This window comes from Anopheles arabiensis, chromosome 3 (assembly GCF_016920715.1).
Source record: "Anopheles arabiensis isolate DONGOLA chromosome 3, AaraD3, whole genome shotgun sequence".
In the NCBI taxonomy this organism is placed as follows: Eukaryota; Metazoa; Arthropoda; class Insecta; order Diptera; family Culicidae; genus Anopheles; species Anopheles arabiensis.
The window spans coordinates 71,891,043-71,913,536 of record NC_053518.1 but is presented as its reverse complement, the minus strand read 5'-3'; the positions used below and the strand labels follow the sequence as shown (position 1 = coordinate 71,913,536).

Genomic DNA, 22,494 nt, shown 5'->3' with positions numbered 1-22,494 from the left:
TGTTGTACGAACGCATTGTTGTACGAACCATGAAAATGAATGAAACAAAAAAAAACAAACTAGTCAATACATCCTAAGAACTAACAAAACATAATGAAAATCTGCCCCATCTACAATATTCGTAAAACTCCTTCATCAAATATCAGTAAAACCCCATACCGAAACAACACGGAAGCAAAAAGTAACGAGCAGCAGAAGATAAACAGTGACAAAATCACGTAACGTTATGTATTGTGTGACCGTTGACAATCATCGCCCCCGGGGAGAGAAAAAGAGAGCTACAGCAATAAAGCGATGGCGTAAAGCACACGAAAATCCTGCCCTGCCATTGGCAACCGTGTTGGCACATGACGGTGGTGAGGGGCGGCGAAACGCTCGGCGAAAGGGAAAAATAGTAATTTTCCACCATTACCGGCGCGGCGAGTTCCCCCTCCGCTGCTTCGTTTTGCTGCGGATGTAAGATAATAATAATTGTGATGATTGTGATGACTCATAAATTGTTCAATCGATCAGGACATGTCGCCGGAGGCAATTTGAAATTGATGTAACGGGTGCGTGCCGCTGCCAAGCGTTCGCTGGGCTGCGTGATTATTAGGGCACAAGCACGTGACAAGTTGGTCCGGGGGGGTCAGCACTAAGAGAAGGACGAACGGGGTTTGGAAGGCAAGGGACGGACAGAGGGACAGAGTGATGATCCACGCTGTTGGAAGCAGATTTGTTGCATACTTCAGTGACAGTCTCATCAAAATAAGTGTACACACACACCTTACCATTCCGAGGCTGTGATGTGAAAAAGCATGACCCAAGGACCTGCATCCCCTTTTGCTGCTACAGTGTACGGTACGGAATTAATAGCCCGGGGGGCCATTTTCCGACATGCTTTTCGGAGGTTTGGTACCGTTTTTCGGTGAATTGGCGAATCGTGCAATTGAATTAATCTTCCCATTTTACCAGACACACTCCACGACAGTGTGTGAGTGGTTGTGTTGGGTAAGGGTGCCACACGATGGGCATTGCCATCCTCGTTCCATGGTTGTTTTTTTTTTTGTTGAGGAGGGCTTTTGTTTATAACCCCGGTGGAAACACCCCGCCCGGTGGATGGGCAGTGAGTAGTTGCCGGATAGTAACTGTGTTAACTTTTTGCCCAAGTCGATATTAAGCTCGAATGAAGCCACTTACAGTGGCGTGTGGTTGGGGTGTTAAGGAAGCGTGCGCTGGACAAAGGCTTGCTAATAGCTTATTCGTGACTAAATAGGACGATATGAGATTCGGCATGTATCAACAGTGGGCATCGAGTGCGTGGTAAAGATCGTGTAATAAAAGGTAGTTGTAGTTGTAGGAAGCTGTTTCCAATAGAGTTGGAAGAGTATATACCTTTTCTGGAAACTTATCCAATACAAGAATGCTACTAAGGCGATAACTGTACACGTTGCCCGTTAGAGGAATAGAACCCGTTGGATACATATTGCAAAGAACTGAAAGTATATATTTTATAAGGAAGTTACGTATTAGATGAACTTTAGCTAAATAATAAAAAAATAGGAAATTTATCATAAAATAATTAAAAGAATTTAAATGCTTGCATCGCGGTACTGTTGTATGTTTGAACGGTGGTGAGTTTTGTGTAGTAAGAATAAGCGCCCTCTGTTATACAGTAGCTGAAGCATGGTTGCAGTTCACCACTCGGGCCCGGTATCCAGTACACAAACCCGACAAAAACAACAGCACCTCAGGATATAGGTAGGGTTTTTTCGAATGATGGTGTAGTAATAAAATAGGATCAGTCCTCGAACCTCGAAGTCATTAAGATTAAGAAATTAGTTATAGTTGAATATCAAATATTAATTTTCGCTGTTTATTTATCTCACAACATTTACCTTATGAGGTAAGGATATGGAGTAGTGATATAGTCCCATAAGGCTTCCAAACAATCCCTTTACACCAGTGATTCTTGTGGTGCATGGGTCACTTGTGTACATATGTATTACTATAAACATCGTGCAATGTCTCTCACAATCAATCATATTATTTATTTATTTATTTATTTATTTATTGTTCACAAAATAAATCTTAAAGCTAACAGGTAATTCTAACTTTATACAGTTCAGTTCTCAGGCGAGCGGAGAAGGCTTTAGTAATATTTTTGATTAAAATTGTTGCACTATGTTTACAAAATGGCATGGATGTGAGCCGCGGCAAATGTATTTTCCAAGCCAAAAGGTTCACGATCCTAAAACGGTTGTAGAGCATTGCTTTACACGAAACGCAGAAAGTTCCACTTTGACGAGGTTTTGATTCAAAACTTTACAAACTCACTAACGATCATATATTGGAACGAAAATATTGAACACACTGAATACGATACTACAAAACGGACTCAAAAAGAAAGAAAAAGGGTAATGATGAAAGGGAAGCAAAGGAAAGAACAATGCCCATAATATTAATAGAAAAAAAGAGTTACTGCGCTGCATTCGGTCTTACATTAGTTGAAATCTTTAGTTTAATACTGTTCTCGCTAGGTCTCACCTTTCCTAGAAACGCGTGGACAGTGGTGCATGAAGTAAAAGAACTTAGTTGATTTGATTTAATAGTTTATTACTTTTATTATTACGATGTTGAGAAATAGTTAGAAAGATCCTGCTGGTGCGCAGGTTGTAAGAACTACAATACAGACATCAAGAGTGGCACTGGTTGACGCCTTATTTTTGACCAATTTCCACTCATTCCATGCAACAATAGCGTTAACATTTTTTAAGCATAATAAAACCTTGCGAACCTCCTACCAGCTACGGCAAATAAATTGTTTACCCGCAGTTGTTAAAAAGCAGATGAAGTGCAAATGAAATGAAGCCTAGGCGACTGCAGGGAATGCTATTACGAACCCATTACGCCCATCCTTATAAAACGCATCCATACGGTAATAATCTTATGTCTATGTGTTCATCCTTCCTATTTCGGTGCTTCTCCAGCGAGCGACAAAAATTAGCATGGCTGCTCGAGTGCACAAATAGAGGAAAGCAAGCAAGAAAGGAAAAAGGTCACACGCCCTGCACCGCCGCACACGTTTGAACTAACGAAAGTGGCATCCTAAGTGCATGTTGTCAATCGGTACAAGTAGCAGCAGCAGCAGCAGCAGCAGCACTACACACATTCGCTCGCATCCGATTGACAGTCGAACGGCACACACCGCAAGTAGGATCGATCCATTTGCATTTCGGTGCGCCTCGGTGAAAGGAGATGGTGCCTGATGGCAGGCGGTGGTGGACGCGAAACCTCATCATCGTCACCATCACGTCACTTGAAGGAAGCGCGTTTTGCGCACAAGTACCAAATTATCTCTCCTACCTTTTGCGCAATGGCCTTTTCGTCGCACACGGCGCTGCCGGGGGGAGTTTGATCCTCCTTTGTAGTTTTGCTTTGATCCTGGCAACCATCACCACCGCCGCCGCCGCCGGTGCGATTGTGATGCAGATTTCTATGTCCACAGCAGGCCACGGTGGTTTATAATTTGGCATTGTTGAGGAAGCATCATCAGCAGCAGCAGCAGCAGTAGGCTGCATCAGCAAACAGAAGCAAATGGACGGCAAAGAATGGGTCTTTCAGTAGTGTGTCGTTGGAAAGTTTTAGTTTTTTAGCTTCAGAACTAACGGTGACCGTTACTATCCAACCAAACCAAGCAAAGTGTGATCGCACAGGTGACAGCGAGAGAGAGAGAGAGAGAGCGAGAGAAAGGCAACGGTGGAACGGAGCGAACGGAAGGCGTTACCATCCATTCATTAGGATGCGGAGTAATTAACGCGCGTCGCGAAAAGGAAAGCGAGAAAAATCAAACAACATAATTAACTTTTCAGTGCCGTGTGTAATGCGCACTGCACTGCTGTAGTGGGGGTGGGGGGAAAGAGGATGGGGACACCATTTGAGGCTGGGAGGTGGGGAAGGCGCCATAAATGAGACGTTAACGTATAGAATGAAGTGGAAAACAAGGCTGAAGCCTGAGCGCAAGGGAAAGCAGTAAAAAAGCAGTGTTCATAATTCGCAAATCGGCCCATAGCACCGTGGCAGATTGCATTTAAGACGGTTGGCAAACCCCCACCACCCCCCCACAACCCGTGGTGGGGCGCATCAGTGAAAGAGGTGCAGCGTTAAAATGGTTGAAGGCATAATTATGAATTTGGTGCGCCTGTGCGCACGTCATCTCGCCATGCCATCTTGCCCGCGGCCACGATAGAACATTGTTGGGCCACGGGACAAAGACTGACTGTAATTTGCGACCACAAAAGGGTGGTGGTGGGAGTAGCATTTCGCACTTGCAATTGAACGGATAAAGAAAAAGTGGAGCCAGAGAGCGAGAGAGAGAGAGCGCACGAAATTCACACAATTCACTTCACTTCCAGGGACGCTCAAGTGGTTGCTATGGTGGCGAAAAGCGAGCGCGATGAGCCTTCCCAACGCCGCTACGCGTGTTTGAAAGAGGCTTTGCGTATCAAATTACGCAGCAAAATGAGGAGAGAGAAAAAAAAATCGCCCCGACGAATGGACAATGGACAGTTCCTGTTGGTGGCGCATCTTGCAAGAAGACAGCCTTTCCTGGAAAGAAGAGCTGGCTGGAAACACATCCACAACAAAACATAAACAAAACTTACGCCCCAAAACTCAGGTTTTTTTTTGTGTGTGTTGTAATTCGATACAGCTGCGTCCTCTCTTGCGTCGGTTTTGCGCGTGTTTTTATATTGCTTTATTTTCTAAAATCAAAGCTTCCCGGTGAAGTAATTGGAAGGCCCCACCCGGTTCACATGATGCCATGAGTGGGAATTTGGTTTTGGGTAGTTTTCTTTTCTGTTTGCCTTCCTCTCGCTACGCGTTGGCCGCGGTGGGCCAACTAAACAGCGCCGGACGTGCGCTGCACGTTGCTGCGTTGATTGTTTTTATTCGAGCTGACATTTGCCGATCAAACTATTGTGGCTCGGAAGCCAATTGCTGCTGTCAATACACAGTGCGCGAGTGGAAGAAAGGAATGAACGAAAGAAATGAAAGAAAGAAAGAAAGAAAGGAAGCCTGAAGAATAATGGAGTGCAGAACAAAATTGTTTGTTTCGACAATGAGATGAAATTTCTTACCCTCGTACATCCTCGGGGCCACACAACTTTCTCCCCGGGGTGGTGTAGTTTTCTTTCTGGGTCTTTAGATGCTGTTGCTGCTGTTGCTAATGGGTAATTCAAGCCCAGATATTCATGCCTCTTCTAATTAACCTGATACCGCAGAGTGACGCAATAAGCTGGGTAGTTTTAAACTTTGATAGTAATGCTTCATCATTCGGAATGGTAAAGAATTTGTGTAGAAAAAGAGTGAAATTTCAGCTTTCAGAATAATTGAAGAATTTTATACAATATGGTAGTGAATATTGTGTTTTTAATTGAATTGATTTTGAAATTAAAAAGTTCTTTCCCAAATAGCCAAAATTAGTTAAGCAGTTGCTAAAGATCGCTGCATGAATTCGCCTTTTGCAGTAGATAAACAGCATCAAAGTTCCAAGTGGTCCTTCTAAATAGCGCCTAAGCAGCTTCCTTATGCTAGGGTGCCGGGGATTATTTTTCTTTGCGATTTTTTTTTCAAGCAAGGCGTCATCGATGAAATAAACAACAAGATTTGTTTCGTTTAAGCACATGTGCATATTTTTAAATCCTTTGTATTGATGAATTACATACAATTTCACACAATTTACTTAACAATCACAATCAATTTACTTAATATTCTTTGTTCAATCAACGAATCTAACTTGTGCAGCAGCAATGAAATGAAATAAACGTATGTCGTATGTATGACGGTACCAGTCTTTGACAATAGTTCCATCGTGAACCATACACATCAGGCTAATCAGCTACAAGGTTCCTGAGAGTACCATGTGTTTCTTAAAAAGCTTTATGGTTCCACCAAGTACCGTTTCATCTCTTAATCATCTACAAAGTTCGAAATCGGAACGATTTTTCGTTAAACAGCCTCAAATCAGCTATAGAGCTCGAGCTGGTTATTTGGGTTGGATGGATACTAAAATTCTTCTCAATGTACGAAAAATATTTATAAAAATGCATTGTTTGTATTTTTGGTGTATTTGAATGTTGTTATAACTTATTTTAAAGATCGAATGTGGTTGTAAAGTACAATTTAAATGCCAAAATGACCAAATTTCAGAGGTTTGGGAATGTATTTAAAACTGACTCAAAGTTTTAGTCAATAAAACAAGCACATATGTGAATTTTGCATAATGCTCTTGCACTGTTTTAGCAAATAAATTCTACACAATTTTAAATTGAATTGTGTAAGAATGACATAAGAGTCTCAAAATGACAGATAGGAAGAAAACCTATTAAATGTTCTTGATGTTTCATTTATTAAAACTGCTACTTAAAATGAAGCTTTTTTTAAGATAAATTCATAGAAACGGTATGATGTTCCCAGTTGAAAGATAATCAGACTTAGGCCTGTTGGAAAGTGTTTCTAAACGTAGGAAAACCAATTTCTTCTACTAGAGTGCATCACACATTACAACAAAATACAACGTAGAAGACTTGTATCGTTTCATTTTTTCCCTTTTTTTATAGAGTAACATGACTAATCGCATAATTGCTGCTTCCCTGATGCTACATATCGAACATCAGGGCTCCCCATTTCTTACCTATTTAGCTGGAAAATGCTTTCGAACTAATGAGGCATATTGCATATTACTGTCGCTGCACACATATCGATGCATTTGCCAGCGCAGGAATAAAAACCGAACGATGATGCTTGATGGATGAGTTCGTGGATCGATGCTAGAAAGAAGACGCACAGCATAATAATCTGCACCTTTGCTGCATGAGTGCAGCTTATCGACGGAAATGGTATATTCTCAACGGCCTACATGGTAATATATCGAACGCATCCATTAGGTCGTTGCAGCGAGGAGGAGGTTAGTATCTATGTACGTCGATGGTTGTACGTTTGAGTAGCTCTTTTCATTGGATTGGCGTACATTACTTGATAGTTTATTCGCTCGCAATGGGTGAAGAAATGAGCTAGGGGTGTTGTTTGATCCGGGGAGAATTCGTATGTCTTGCTCATATTTACAAATGAATGGTTTGGAGTTTGTTATAATTTACATGTGGCTTAAGGTAATGGCGTTCTTCTGAAGGGGAATGAGATGCTGTTGAAGTAAGCAGAACCATTTTCAAAACACGCTCCCAGAAATTGTAAGATTTAAGATAAAAGTTAAAAGACACGCACTATGTAATGCAGAAGCAAAAAGAAAAAAACACTCCCCAGGCCGGAAGCACCAAGCCTGTGACATAATCCCCGAATTCGCGCTGCGTTGGCCAAAAATCGATAAGAAAGTAAAGGAACAAACGGCTCAACCCCTCCGCTCATGCACACACACAGAAAACAACACTGTGGCTTGAAGACGACCCGCATGATGGAAGATTCGCTTCGCTAATCCCTTACCGTTTAATCAGTGTCGAGCTAAGAAGTAACAATGCCGCGCACCAAAGGGAAAGAAAGAAAGAGGAGAGAAAAAAAAAGAATCTCCGGGAGCCTGTGAGCCATTTTTGTGTTTAATTTTCAACCCCACGGAAACGGCCCTGTCCAGCACCAACGGGAACCAACCGGGGGCAACGCAAACCAATTGACGTGTCCCCGCAGTGTGAAAAGCGTTACCGGGGAATTTTCCCCGGGGCAGAATGGTAGCAACTGCAAGCGACTACGCTCTGGGTAGGCTTTGAGGTTTTTTGGGTGCATAGCAACTAGAGAAGCAACCAGCACACACACAAAAAACCAGTTCAAACACACACTCACCGGGGAAGAGAGTGTTTGTGTGTGTGTAAGAGAGAGGGAAGGCTAAACCCCCACACGCTCTTCTTACTCTTCGAGGTCGGTCCGTGGGCGCCTCTCGAGCTGCCAGCACAGAAGAATCTGTCGATGGCAACAGAAGATTTCGGGATTGAAGCGAAATGGTTTTACCCACGGGGTGTCTTTTTTTTTGGGTATGGTTTGGTTTGGCGTTTTCATTGGTCCAATGACAATTTCCGCCATTTGAGTTTGATTGAGAATGGACCGCAGATGTGCGGGACATAATTGAGATTAATAAAAAAGAAAGAAAAAAAAAGAGAAGCCTCGAGAAGCTGTGTGTGGCTGCGTCTGGAACTAACTCTTCACCGAGCGGAACGAACGAGTGCGTCTTTGTTGCTTTGATGGTTTGAAAATCACATTTCGGTGCGCGCGGAAAAATCATGCGGTGCCGTGGGATTAGTTTGCTAGAATTGGTGGGAAATTAAAAGTTTTTTTTTATGTTTGTTGAGGATTAGAAATTTTACAGAAGTCATGCTGGGTGTAAATGCGTGCCTGGTGGAAACGTGGTTGGTGGACAATGTTGCACAAGAGATGTTTTTAATATTATGTACAATTTAAGCGTGGTTGCACTGTAGCAATTGTTGTGAAAATCTACAAAATTTACAAATCTAAAACAAGAAATATTAAGGCTTTTTATTGGGAACATAATTGTTACACAATTACGTTCGACAATTCAGGACTCCCAAAATTTTAAGCGATTTTAGACTACACAAAAAAATGGTCGATTGGTCATCCATCGTCATAAAACCTAATTGGTGTATTCTTCTTCCTACTTTCTACTCATGTATACCAAACAATGATAAGAAATGCTAAAACATGTTCGCGTTATACTTGTAAAACCAATTATGTGTATTTTGTTTAAAACGAGCATTCAATTTCGGACTCTTTTTTAAGTTTAGTAAATTGATTACAAAATAAACAATAAATCATTCTAACTCGTTTTGACAATTTGAATATTTTTTTAAATAAATCAACTGACGTTTTAGTTTCAAACACGTACAAAATCAAAAATGTCCCGCATTGAGAAACAAATTCAAAGAATAAACTTCCAAGAAATGTCTGTTTTCTGGAATTTCTACAGATTCCTACTGCATGATGGGCTATTGTGCTAAATCAAACCGAGTTTGTGGTAGTCTACGTTTCTTATTTAATTCGTCTTCGTCGGGTGTACTATGTAGTCAGGTGTTAAAATATGTGAAATCAATATGGATGAAATCCAAAGCAAGAAAATGACATATTGCTAAAAAGACCACAATTCTAACAGTCTAATGAAAAGCTAATTAGAGCTGTCTAATATACGCTTCTCGATGAAGTTAGTATCTAGAATTTCATCAATAAATTAGAGCCCTACCATTCACAACAACATTATCATCTTCCCTAGAAGTCATCAGCCTAACAGTACAAAACCCTTCCATTGCGCTGAACTTTCTTAATTTAAATCGAGCCTTTCGTCACCTCAACACCTCAACACGGTTCTAAATATATTAGTGTTCTAAAAAAAAACACACACACCAAAACGTTCCCGCTTTGCCACGATCTATGGTGTCTGGTGTGGCGACTAGTTAGAATTAAAAGCGACCAAAGCGTTCCATTGCCATCCGTGAGAGGGGATGTGGTTGCGCAAAAACAGAACCCCCGTCCCCAAACAACTTCTTAGTAACTATAGACAACGGCACACAGACACACAAACACACACACAGCGCGACTGCACAGACAGCTCGACTTTCAGCCCAAAGCATCGACCGTATCGTTATCGTGTCTATCTGCACCGGGATGATGCTCTGGCTACTGTGCTGGCCTGAAGCGCGGCACGACCACTCGCGCGCACGCTCGTGCGCTCGCTGGCAAGAGTGGCGAGAGCCGACGTGGCGAGAGCCGACGCCACTGTCAAGATTCAGCCAATCAATAACAAACTAATTACTGTTTTAATTAACATGTTCTCATTGTTAAATCAGTAATAAAATTACAGATTTTACGACTCCATCGTTTAAAATACTACGATCCGCGCGTTGCCACCATCGCACCACCAGCAGCACTCTGTCCCTGTGCAAACCGTTTTTCCTTTTTCCCCTGGCCGTGTGCTAATCCTGACTCGTAACAAGCTGACCGTGCCCGAGCCTGAAAAGCAGGCAAAGCAGCAACAACAGCAAAAAATGCGTAGTATATAAGAAAGTAAGTGGCAGAAAGATTGCACACATCACGCAAACGCCCCAACGGCGCGTTAGCCACGCCCCCTTTCTAACGCGAGTTCAATGGCGGAGTGTGCAATGGACGCAACGCCTATGTACACGCAGCGCGACACAAGCAAAGCAGAGAGCGGCCGATAAATAACGCAACAAAAGAACAAAAGCGTACCGCAGAGATAGTGAGCGCGAAGGAGAGAGGGCGATACGGTTTGTGCTCTCGCTTTGGAAACCCGACCGCGGCCAAAACACCCGAAGCGCGCGGGAGCCAGTTCCACGCGCCGACGGCATCATCAGCATCATCATCTCATCGCGGGCTCATTTCACTTCACCATTTCATGTTAGGATTCCAGCCGCGCTCGTACTCCGGGACACTCGGGCAGCGCAAAACGCAAAAGGTGTCGTTCGTGCTGGTTGGTGGTGGTGTTGTGTGTTGTGTGCCGGGCCGCGTATTAACCGTTGGCGTACGCGGCGTCGTGTTGGGTGTTTTGGGTGGTTTGTCTGCGATAACGTGTGCTGCGGTGTTGGCGTTTTTTCTTTGTTTTTGTTGGTTGTTCGCAGTCGAATTTAGCACGCCAACCTGTGACGTGTCCGTTGCGATGATGCTACTTGTCGCTGGGTGGTGGCGTACGGGGGTAATAGCAATAGCGTAATAGCCTATAAAACAAATGATAAAAAGAAGAGTATTTTGCAATAGAGAGTGAGTGAGAGTGAGGGGGCGAATGAGAGTGTCCTTTTCTCAGTGTGTGGACCCAGTAACGATAACATTCACGGTGATTCGTCGTAGTAGGCTGCCACGTTGTGTGTTTACAGTGCTTAACGGGGAGGGCTACGCGTGTGTTTGTGAGTGTTGGTGCGATTGTCTTTGTGCGTTTAATTGTGTAACAATTATTCAAGTAAGCGCCATGGTGATGTGGGGGTTTGCACGAGGATGTTTATAGTATAATGCGCTGGCCGTTAGCCACTGAGTCGCGCCTGGGGCGTGTACTGCCCCGTTGGGCTGCCACAGACAAGCATTCGAAACAGCTCCTTGCATAACTTGTGCATCACGCCAGACAAGGGAAGTCTTGCGAGCGAATAGAGCAATTTAGGAAGTCGCCAAAGTCAAAGCCAGCAGATCCGAACACAGTCACAAAGCAATGTGTATGACAAAGCAGTAGGTCAGAGCGGTCAGCAACAGAGAGCCTGTCCCAGGAGCCCTTACAACGCCCTGTTGGGGCGCTTGCAGGCTTAAATTGTTGTCTTTCCATACGTGCCACGGCGCAAACAACACGTCTGGAGGGTCCGCGCGAATGCGAAGCATGAATCTGGAGCCCTTGCCCCGAACCGAAACGATACACGTCACCGCACCGGCCGCAGCGGCGGCAGCAGCAGCAGCAGCCGCGGCCCTCCACCGTCCCGTACAGACCATGCCGCAGCGGTCACCGTTCGCGATCCAGGAGCTGCTCGGGCTGGGCAGCAGCGGCGAGTCGACGCGGCCCAGTGGCGTCGTGTCGGCGGTCACACCGTCCCTCTATCCGACCACCGTCGGGCAGGCCTCGTTTGCGGCGGCGGCCGCCGCCGCCGGCTGTGCCGATCCGCACCAGATGCAGATGGCGGCGGCCTCGCGGATGGCGTACTTTAACGCGCACGCCGCCGTTGCCGCCGCCTTTCTGCCCCACAACATTGCGAGTGCGGCCGCCGGCGGTGGGTCGCTGCAGCTGCACTCGGCACAGTCAGCCAACAGTAAGTAGTGCAGTTCACTTGCTTTTTTTAACAGTGCTTTGGTTTAAAATGTTGTTTAAATTGTGTTAATTGATTTGCTCAAATTTTGTCTATAAAGTTTAGAAGTTCAGTGTTGCCAGACTGTTATTTATTATGAAAATTACTTCAATTGGTTTCATTGTTCCATGGTATTACCACCATTGGCAAACAACCACCTGATATCGACTGGTTGTTATGACTTCTTCTTCTTCTTCTTGACCGATGTCGGTCAAGGCCTGCCTGTACCCACTTGTGTGCTTGGCTTTCAGTGACTAATTGATTCTCCCCCCATAGCAGGATAGTCAGTCCTACGTATGGCGGCGCGGTCTATTTGGGGATTGAACCCATGACGGGCATGTTGTTAAGTCGTACGAGTTGACGACTGTACTACGAGACTGGCCTGTTTTGACTAAATACAATAAAATTAAAACTTCAGAGATTCAGCCACCTTTACAAAACTCATTTATAAAAAAACATTCGCTTATTTATATCTTTCCTTTCATGCGACCAAAAAAAAAATTCAAAAGTCATGTAAAATCATCATCTTGAGCAATTGACAATTTCTTAAACATTTCTGTCACAAACATTGCTGACACATTCGATCAAGCGTTTAAATTAACACTCTTAATGGATTTTTATTTCTTTGTGTGCTTAAACATTTATTATATCTGTGATCTCTTAATTTGATATGCATAAAGTAGTTGAAATTAAGCAAAACACAATATTAACGATTAATTGTGTTAACTAACTGTATGTTGATCATGAAAAAAGGCTGACTAATGCCATAACTAATAGTAGCACTTTTGTATCATTATGCTCATTATTTTAACATTTTCTGAACGTGTGTTGAGACAGATTAATAGCTTCAACTAACCATAACTTAATAGCAATAGCAAATTAAAACGAGTAGAGGCTTTAAGCAGCAATACTCATGTCCAGAGCCCTGTTGAAATGTCTAACGGGAGGTTGAATGAGAAATTCTCCTTGGTCCACTAAGCGGTTAATTAGTTTGTCTATCCCAGCGGTCGGCAAACTTTACGACCGAAAGAGCCAAATTCTACAACAATGTTCGTAGAGTTTGACGCGAAGAACCACAATTGTTAAACCAAGAGCAAACATTGTGTTAAAGTTCTATGAAATATATGAAATGTTAAGAGCTGCCCTCACGATACCCAAGAGCAGAATATGGCTCGCAAGCCGCATCGCTGGTCTAGCCTGTTCCCTCACTGTGTCAAAAAGAGTTATAGAACCATATTTTCTATCTGTTTGATGCATGATAACATGATAGCAATACATGATTGATGAGATAACAGTTTGATCGAGCTTGATAATAGAGAGTACGAATTGATCATCTCTTAAAATGATAATACAATCTAGACCGTCGGCCAATTACTTGTGCCTAGACATCGATCTGATTCTTCTAATACATTTACTCTTTTCAAGGGCTGTTCTGTACGGAATCCTGAATGCATAGGCTTTTGAAGCCAATAATGGGCTTGGATTTGGTTTACCCATAACAGGATAGTCAATCCTTTGATTGGGGGGCTCAATCTAAGGGTATTCAGCGGTTTGAATCCATGGAGACAGTAAGGACGAGCGGCTTAACGGCCGTACTAACAACACGGTCTAACTTCTTCTTCTATTTGGCGTAACGTCCTAAACGGGCATGCCGGCCTATACAGACTTTCGAGACTTAATTCATTACCACGCAGCCGGATAGTCAATCCTTGCTACGGGGGGACGGTCCATTCTAGGCTTGAACTCATGACGAGCATGTTATTGAGTCGTTCGAGTTGACGACTATACCACGGAACCGCACTTATATATCACGGTAATTCGAATCAATAATGCTTGTTTTATCCCTAAGGGTTTATACAATAATATAGTGAACATTAATTATTATAACACAAACAGTCATTTGTTTAAACAGTTTCAGTAATGTGTGACTTTATTTTTTGTTTTAGAGTTGATGCTTTTTTGACAGTAAGTGTATCAATCAAGATTAATTAAACATGTGTAAATATTGTCCATTACACCTACTTATAGCTGAGGTCCTAAACAATTTACCTATTGTTTGTGCCTTTTAGTGACAATTCTCGGTCACAATCACTGTCACCATGTCAGTATCAGTATCTTTGAATGGTTTTTCTTGTACACTGCGTTGTTGCGTTTTATTGGAGTGTAAAAGATCCTACAAATGAATGATTATTTACAGACCTTTTTCTTTGCTGACTTCGGTACACGATGTTTCCTGCTGCCAGCGAACCACAATGCCCTGCGCAGGCGCATGCACTACGGATGGATATCCTTCTGCAGGTCCGTCTACTATTGGAGTGAATTATGATGTAATAAGTCACTACTTGTCGTTCAATTTAACCCTTGAAGGGGAAAAGCATAAAGTTTTAGTTGGTCAATCTTTAAAAGCTTCCCAAATGAATTACTCTGTGTTGCGTGGGCCATTTCTTCATGTTGTACCTGTACATTACTATGTCTTTTGTGCAATATTAATTGAATCATTATTGTACATTGCTCTTCCTTGTGAAAGGCAAACTTTCTCTACCGTTTAAAAATAATAAACGATTTCCCTCGCGTAAATGAATAATGCATAATCTATCTCGTGCGCAAGCACTCAACTCAGGCCACAACAGCCCAAAACGCCGCCGAGTGTGGAAAATTACTGTGTGTACCCGGCTCGCGGCTAATTTCGCACGTTTCTCATGAGTGTCCCGTACCGCTGCCGGTTTTGCTCAATCTCTCTGACGCCACAGTGTCGCGTGACACAGGCGATGCAGGCGTCACAGGACTACACATTCAGCTCGCGCAATGTCGTGCGACTGCAGCAACGCATGCATGCACCCCGTTTGCGCCTCGCGCTGCAGGATGGACCGCTTCTGTTCCGTCGCCCGGCCCGGCAGTTCATTCTGTATGTTTAGCAGGCCGTAAACGGTGCCATTTCATCATTCCTTAACGAGATATGGTGGAGTATACGTATACAACTTGGTAGCTCTGGTTTTTTTAGAGGATTTTTTTTATTGCGGTTTTATGTATGTGTGTGTGTGTGTTTGTGTGCTTTTGTGTCCTATGCTACAGGACTGTATAGAAAGGATGGCCGGATGGGCGCGGGCGCTGGTTACTGGCGAATTAATTAACCTAGTGAGACAGGGCTGGGGCTGTTTGAATAAATTATGATAAGTCCAGTGTGTGTGTAGGCGCCGGCGAGGCGGTTAATGTGTCAAGTGCTAATAGTGTTTCTGCGACCGTTTGCCGATCATCCTTTAGTGGAAATATTAGTCACACACACACATTGTGCGCATACAGTAATTACTTTGTGGCGAAGCGAGGCTTTTTGGAGAAAGATTTATAATATGCTTTGTGTATGTGTGTGTTTTGTTTGTTTTTGGATAACAATTGCTCACAATGATCCTTGATGCATACAAAAAGTACATTTTGGAGAAGCAAACTTTGGGACCAGCTTGGTGCTATAGGAACGAAATCAATAACAATAAATAATTAACTTTATTTAAAAAAGATCTTAAATTGTTGTTTTTTGTGTGGTAAATTTTACTACATTAAACTGAAAATAATATCACTTAATCGCAAGAAAGTTGCATAAAAAGACAAAAAATATTCCTCTACTTTTTTTCGTATGCTAGCTTAAAGGCTCAAACTACCGACGGCATTTTAATGGAATGATTTTTCTACCCTTGTTCTTGCTTTGGTTCATGCTTTTCGATTAAATGGCTCATATCCTTTGTCAAGTAATGTAATATGTAATCTTTCTGATTATTTTATGATTTTCGTTCAAGAAAATCAATTAGAAAAATTAAACGTTAGTCTAGAACCTTTAACTAAAGCGCTTTATTTAGTTTAATTTTAGTGCATAACTCAACTCGTCAATATCATCCATGTTTGTGTTTAATTTCTTTAAACTGCCTATTGTGTTAGAACATAAAACCATTCCCAACAAGAACTTTTGCAAGAACTCTTTTAAGTGTAATATGAGCAGGGACCAAAGATAGACAGCAAAAACTGTCCCGTTTTACGAGGCAAGCAAATAACACACCGAGACACGTTTACCTATGAGAGGAAGCTGGAAAAAGGTGTGAAAGAAGGAAAGAAAAAATATGTGAATCCTTACAGCACAAGATTCCCCGCGCGAGCTGCTGCTACTGCCGACTGCCTGCCTGCCTGCACTGGGGAACAACAGAATTGAAGGAGCAAAAGGGAGAAACGGTGCAAATTTCAGAAGAGAGGGGAAGTGGCAAACGGTGCAAAGTGGGGGAAGGAAAGCTGTGCATGATATTCTATGCGCACGAGAATAATAAAGCCAAAAATTTAAGGTGTGAAATAAAACAAACAAATGGAACCGTTTTACGATGACGATTCGCAATGCTACGGGAGAGCAAGAGGGGGGACGAGTTGGGAAAGGGCACAACCTTCGCAACCGGATCCACACACACACCAAAAATAGGGAAGGTGGTGAAGAGGCCATGAGAGGAGCAAGCAAACCAGAGGCACCAGGATCGGAATGTTCCCGTATACACACACACACACACACACACACCAATACTACACGGCTGCATTTAGGTAAAGGGTTGTGCCTTTAGTCATTGTTATCAGTACATTGGCTTCAGGATGCTTTGGATGGTTTTTGGCTGGAAGGGGAAGGGGCAGGGGGAATGTGGGGCAACTGTACCGGCAACGAGGACGTAGCAAAAAGTTGAGGCTGATGAATGTCACATGAATATTTCGCTCAAGCAGGAGAAAGACTGAGCGAGCGAGACAAAGAGAAGAGTGTGGCCGGCCGGCTTGCGATGTTGAGTAGCTGTTATTTTGCTCCCGTTTGTTCCACTCTTAGTTTATGAGATGCATTACCAGTAGAGGCAGCATCGCATCGAAGCAAGCTATGGCTCCAGCAGCGGCTTTCCATTTACGGAGCTCACTTGCTGTTGGGACGACAGCGTCAGCGTGGGGAACGCGGAGCCACCGTTCGCGCAAAGCCCGATAGTGTGTATGTTTACTATCCGTGATGTTTACGTGATTATGGGACTGCTGAAAGTGTCTCTAGAGCTTCTGTAGTGCCCCATTGCAGTGCAACAGCCCTCTCATACCCCCGGGCCGATGCTTTTTCCTCTTAGACTGGCCCTAGGAGCTAGGTAGGAACCATTGTCATGACAGCAAACAACTGGATTCAGCGCACCGCATCGTTCGTGATGACACCAAAAAGACATCGAGACACATGGTGTGGAGTGTGGGACGGTCTGGAAAAACATCGGGACCTGTGAAAGAATAGGCTGGTTCGTGAACATAAACTGTCCGTTTCACTCCGTCGTGCCACGGTGAAGGAGTCTCTCTCTCTCTCTCTCTCTCTCTCGTTCTTTCTGTTTTGTTTTCACGACTCGGGAATGCGCTTGTTCTTTCGACAGGAACCGGGCTTACGTTAAGGGCTGGAGGTTGCTGGCGCCCCCATTCCCACTAATAAAGTGGGTTAATCTGCTCCGACACACCGGCACTAGCACACACACACACACACACACACACGCTTAGACACAAACATCCTTCCGTAAGGCTTTACGCTAGAGCAGAGAGATTAAGCCCAGCGGCGACAGGCAGCATTCGCGTTCATTGTCCTCCCTCCCGAATAGGGGGGACTTGGGGACTCGTGCAAGAGAGAGGTTTTCACCTCGCAGAACACGAAGGCTAATTAATGATGGGAAGTACACACCAACAAAAAAACGGAACATGCAGTTTCCGTGCGTTTGGCGAGTCTTTTGCAGCAAAAAAAAGACTTGGCACCACCACTGCCGTGTGGTATTTTGTGTAAATGTGCTTTAGAAATCCTTACAGTTTGTATGTGCGAGCATATGAGCGTCAAGCAAGTCCGTTCCGTTGCCCTTTCCGTGAGATGAGTTTGTCTGTGCATAATTACCATATAATGCACTTGTTTACCGGCTTGGAAACTTGTGTCTGGGCAGCTAGAAAGCTACAAGAAGCTTATTAAAATTACTCTCTCTTCTATTTCGTAAATTGGCAGCTTAGGGGGTCCCTAGATGGTTCTTTATTTTGTCCCGATTTGTGCAGATTTTCATTTCCTGCGGGAAACGGGTCTATTTCTTCTGATGTGCTTTTTGTTTTGGGAGGAGATTTCACCGAAAAGTGCTTCAATGTGCATGCACCCGGTTGGTCATTTTGGTTCTGCACCACTTCACGCCGTCGCTCGAGCCCATTGTTGTTGCTCTGCCCGAAAGGCTCGTGTAATCTCGAACAGGATTAGTGCCCAAAAGGTTTCTCATCTCTCGACAGTTTTGAGGTTGAGCTTGAACGCTTTTCCAGGAAGCTTCCTCATGGGTATGGGGTTTTCTCACAACCCATCGGACCAATTTGTCCGTGCGAACCACGGCTGCCGGATTTGTTTGGGCCGGATTTAAACAGTTTTTAAGTGGATTATGGAAACACACACACTCACATTTTTGTTGTTGCTCCGTTGTTGTTGCTCCTTGCACTTCTACGAACACTTATCCCTTGCCCGTGTTTTGGTGTCAGCAGCAGCAGCAGCAGCAATTGCAACAAAACCGATCGTTTCGGTGCATCATCGCAAGCTGCATTCAGCCCGCGTCACGTACCTTGCTCTCTCGCTTGGGGGCGGAAATGAGAAGGAAATAGCTACTCCCGGGAAGTGAGATTGGCACCGGAAAAAGGCAACGGCATCAGGATGCGATTGAAATAGTTTGTGTGCGGTTTGTGTGCGGTGTGTGTGCAGCAGGAAAGATAAGGAACGGGGACGAGTCAGCTGTGTACAGAGTACAGTATCGAATTTCTATGCCCTCCCCTCACCATCAGCCCCGCCTCATCGCACAAACGATTAGCAGAAACGGGCGCGCATGAGGTATGAGATCCGCATAGCATAGCATTTCATCTGAATGCACGCGTTCCCTGCAACCACCGTTTGCGCCACCGAACCTTGGCGTACTTGGATGACATGTCTTTTGTAGGCTCGCGTCCTCCTGAGGACGTTAGCAAGGAGACTGCTTCTCGTGTTTCGCTATGGCAACGAGGTGACGATAGTGACAAATGTGTACGACGACATACACACTTTAAGGATTGCAAATGTAAAGAAAGGATTTAAAAATAATAATAATAATAATAATGCTATTACTCATCCGCTCTTAGCAGCAACAACAAAAAAGGGAAGGTGTGAAAAAATTGAAACGAACACAAAACAGAAAATCAAAGGCAATCTTGTCAGGATGGGATAAAGCGCATTTAAAGCGTGTTATAATGCTGCCTTTTCTGCAAAGAGAGCGAAAGAGGGAGAGAAAGAGAGAGCAACACAAAAAGGATCAACAACTGTTGGGAGAGGGTTGGGAGCGCTGGGCAGCAAGGTAAGGAACAAAGCAAAAAAAAAAATCTCGCTTTAATGGCAGTTGTGGTGGCGTTTGAGGAGATTAGAAAGGCGTTAACTGGTAAAGAGGAAGGAAGGTGGTGAAGAGCTCACCGTAGCAGCAGCTCAAGGAGCTGCTGAAATAGGTAATCTTTTACCAAAATAAACCGCCTACGGGTTTGACTGCTTGTGGGTTTCCTATTCCCGTATTTTCCTACCGTTTTTTTGTCCTGTTGCTTTGGTGGGCATCGAATTTCGTAACCCGTTTTGTTTGTGGCAGAGCTCTCTCTCTATTGTACAGTGCGTATGATTCTAGGTCTGCGAAAATTTGAACACCGTATCGTATGGTTGTTTTATTTTCCCTTTTTTTCTTCTACTTCCCCACATACCACCTCGGTGTCTCGGTCATCGGTCATAGGGCTGGAATTTATTAGCACGCAAGGATCTTTCTGGTGCGTAAGAGTGCCGGCGGTGGGAGCGCGAAGCTTCGCGTAACTACGAATCTGTGTCTAGAGGGAAAGGGGAGGAAATGCGCGATACAAAAATTCCAAACATTTTAAGGAATGCTGTACGCTGCTAGTAATGCAACGGAAAGCACAAATAAAGGAAGACACAAAAAATAAAACAGACTCACACATAATAGAAACGGAAACTGATGTGAGATGGCTCGTCCGCCGTCCGTTCGTCCAACGCTAACAAGGGCCCGTGTACCATTGTGTGCGTTTGTTGTGTGGAGCTGCTAATGATATGATGACACTATGGTCCGTTGTTTGCCATTTGCCTATTTATTCCTTTCAGGCTGGAGAGGGACGGGGATGGCCCCATCGGTCACACCTTTGACCTCTCCCGCCCACGGCAGTTCAGGGATTTTTTTTGCGCACACCGCGCAAGGAATGTCACGCGCAAGCAGTGAATGTTACGCCCGTCAGTCAGCCAAACAGCAAAAACGAAAGACACCCTTTTCCCTCCGATCGAACGCGGGCGATTGAATTCTTTATCGATTGCAGTCAGCACGACCCCGCGCGCATAATATAATCGCGGCCCCGTCGCGTCAAAACGTTCAAGATAACCTCATTTTCATGACAAGTTTGCTGTGTGAGGTTGACGTATGAATGGGCCTTCCCTTGATAGTTTTGGGCGGTAGTAGGGTGTGTGTGTGTGCTAGTGAAAGGATGCGTTGGTGTGATGTTGTTCGTTAATAAACGGAATGATTCCGTGGCAGTACGGGGGACAGTGTTGATGGGCTCGCGCCCCCAAAACTCCACGTTTAGCGCAAAAGGACACATGCAAACGTAGCGCTGATTTTTGCGTTGGCGTTCGTGACAGGGCACACAAATAACAATGGCTGTAAGGTTGTAGGATCTTCTGTCACGCGAAACAGCAACAGCAAGATATCGTTGGTGTGGAATCCTTGGGGGGCCAAAGTATCATCGAAAAAACAAGGTTTGCAGCCCTATTCTATCGACACAGCAAAGAGCGGTGATGTGGGGAAAGTTTTGGGAGAGCGGCCTGTTGGCATGATTGCTTGCTCACTTTTACAACGTTGCTGTGTGTATGGGTGTTTTTTTCTGAGGAATTTCTATTGTAAAAGCTTTGTTGTTAGGGCGCTAAGTTGCCACTAGCATGGTTGGCCAATGAGTTTCGCTCTTCCATTCGGTAGGGTGGAGTGTGTAAAGAGGTTGGATTCATTCAACCGTTTGCAAAAAGCGGCCATAAGCTGACGGATAAACGTTGTACTAAAATATTGTCATTATTAGAACAACAGTAAAGAATTGTTTAAAAAAAACACACACATTATTGGACGAAACATTCAAACCGCCCTTAAATGTATAAAAATAAGATTATAAATTTAGACTCCTAACCTTTTATTTGGCGTAGTTTTAATACACGTATAATTCATTCCACGTGAAAATAATTCCTTGATCACTCAAGGGTTGAGCAGCGGCAGCAACAATGCTTGATGAATCCTAATTAGCGACCCCTCCTGGAAAAGGAGTTACGCTCTACGGCGCATATCGATCGGTTCCTGGAAGCAGCCCGCTCGTAGCGTGTAGCCCTTTTCGTCCTGCGCGAAGGCGTGGCTTACAGCGCTGTACGTACGCAAATGTTTGTGGCGTACTGTTTTGTATGAGTAGTTTTTTTTTTGGTGCTATTTTCCACTGTTGGCTTATTGGAATAAGAATGTATTTACAGCATTATTTTGAGAGAACGACATGAAACGGCCCTTGATCAGCTGTTTAGTTTAATATAATCGATTTCTATACGTGGGTTAGTTAGCTATAAATAGGGCCGTATTCAATCACGTTCGTTTAGTGTTATTTTTAAACATTTCTTTTTGAGTTTGAATCATTCGAGGGACTGAAATAGTGCTGATACTTGGTGTGCAAAAACTTTTGTAGTAAAATGGTTGAATTTAGCTGAAGGATTCGATGTGTTAGTGACATTTCTTTGCTTTTCCCAAGCATTTAATTATCTACGTTCGGTAAACTTTACAAACGTTTGGTGACCGTTTCGTAGGTGTGGAGCAGAGTAGAGAAAACATAGAGAATATTTTAGTAGGAAGTAGGAAGAATAGATAATATTTCATATTTAAAAACAATCAAGTTTGCGCCTGCGGAAATGTAAATGTAAGGTAATGTGTCTTAAAATATGTTTCAGTTGTCATGCAACGTATAATTAAATCCACCTTATAATTGTAATAATAGTTGATATTATAAACGCTTGCTATTTACCTAAGCTGTTTACTCACTTAAAAAAGGTTTGCTTTGTGTGCAAATTTCTCACTGCTAGCACTATTCCGCCTTTCATCGACGCAGGGTAATATGTATATAATTACTGTTTTTCTTTTCTTAATTCGCTTATGCTTTTGCTCATTGACTGATTTTCATCTCAAACTGTATAAGAAATTGTATGATTCATTGGCATTTTATTAAAAATGTATAGTTTATAGCCATACGTTACTGGGTTCTTCTCCACACACTGATGATATAGGCATATTGCACCAAAATAATGTAGCCATCCTTCGCTAAATCGGGACGGTCTGCATAGGAAACGAACTCTATCTGATCGTTACAGAAATTGGTTGGTTTTGTCATATCATAGACAAATGTAAATATTCACAGTCACCTCACACTGCTTAACGACATGCAATGTTTAGGCCTCTGTTTTACTCATTTAGGGTAAATCTATTAGTCACAGTTTGTGATTTCTATCGGAGGCTTAGGTAACTCTTTTGTAGGTCAGCGTCGTACGACTCAATAATAGCTCCGTGATAGGTTCAAGCCTAGAATGGACCGTCCTCCCGTA

The 22,494-nt window shown here is 43.5% G+C and overlaps 1 protein-coding gene across 2 annotated transcripts in view; it reads left to right on the top strand.

Annotated features, from left to right (window-relative positions):
- Window positions 1-10,410: 10,410 nt before the first annotated feature.
- The window catches only part of LOC120903318 (homeobox protein unc-4-like), a 60,850-nt gene continuing 48,766 nt past the window's right edge, over window positions 10,411-22,494 (top strand). For both annotated transcript variants that reach the window (XM_040312683.1, XM_040312682.1), the window contains exon 1: window positions 10,411-11,789. In XM_040312683.1, coding sequence (XP_040168617.1) covers window positions 11,357-11,789 — 433 coding nt within the window. In that variant the 5' untranslated portion in view covers window positions 10,411-11,356. The remainder of the gene's footprint in view (window positions 11,790-22,494) is intronic.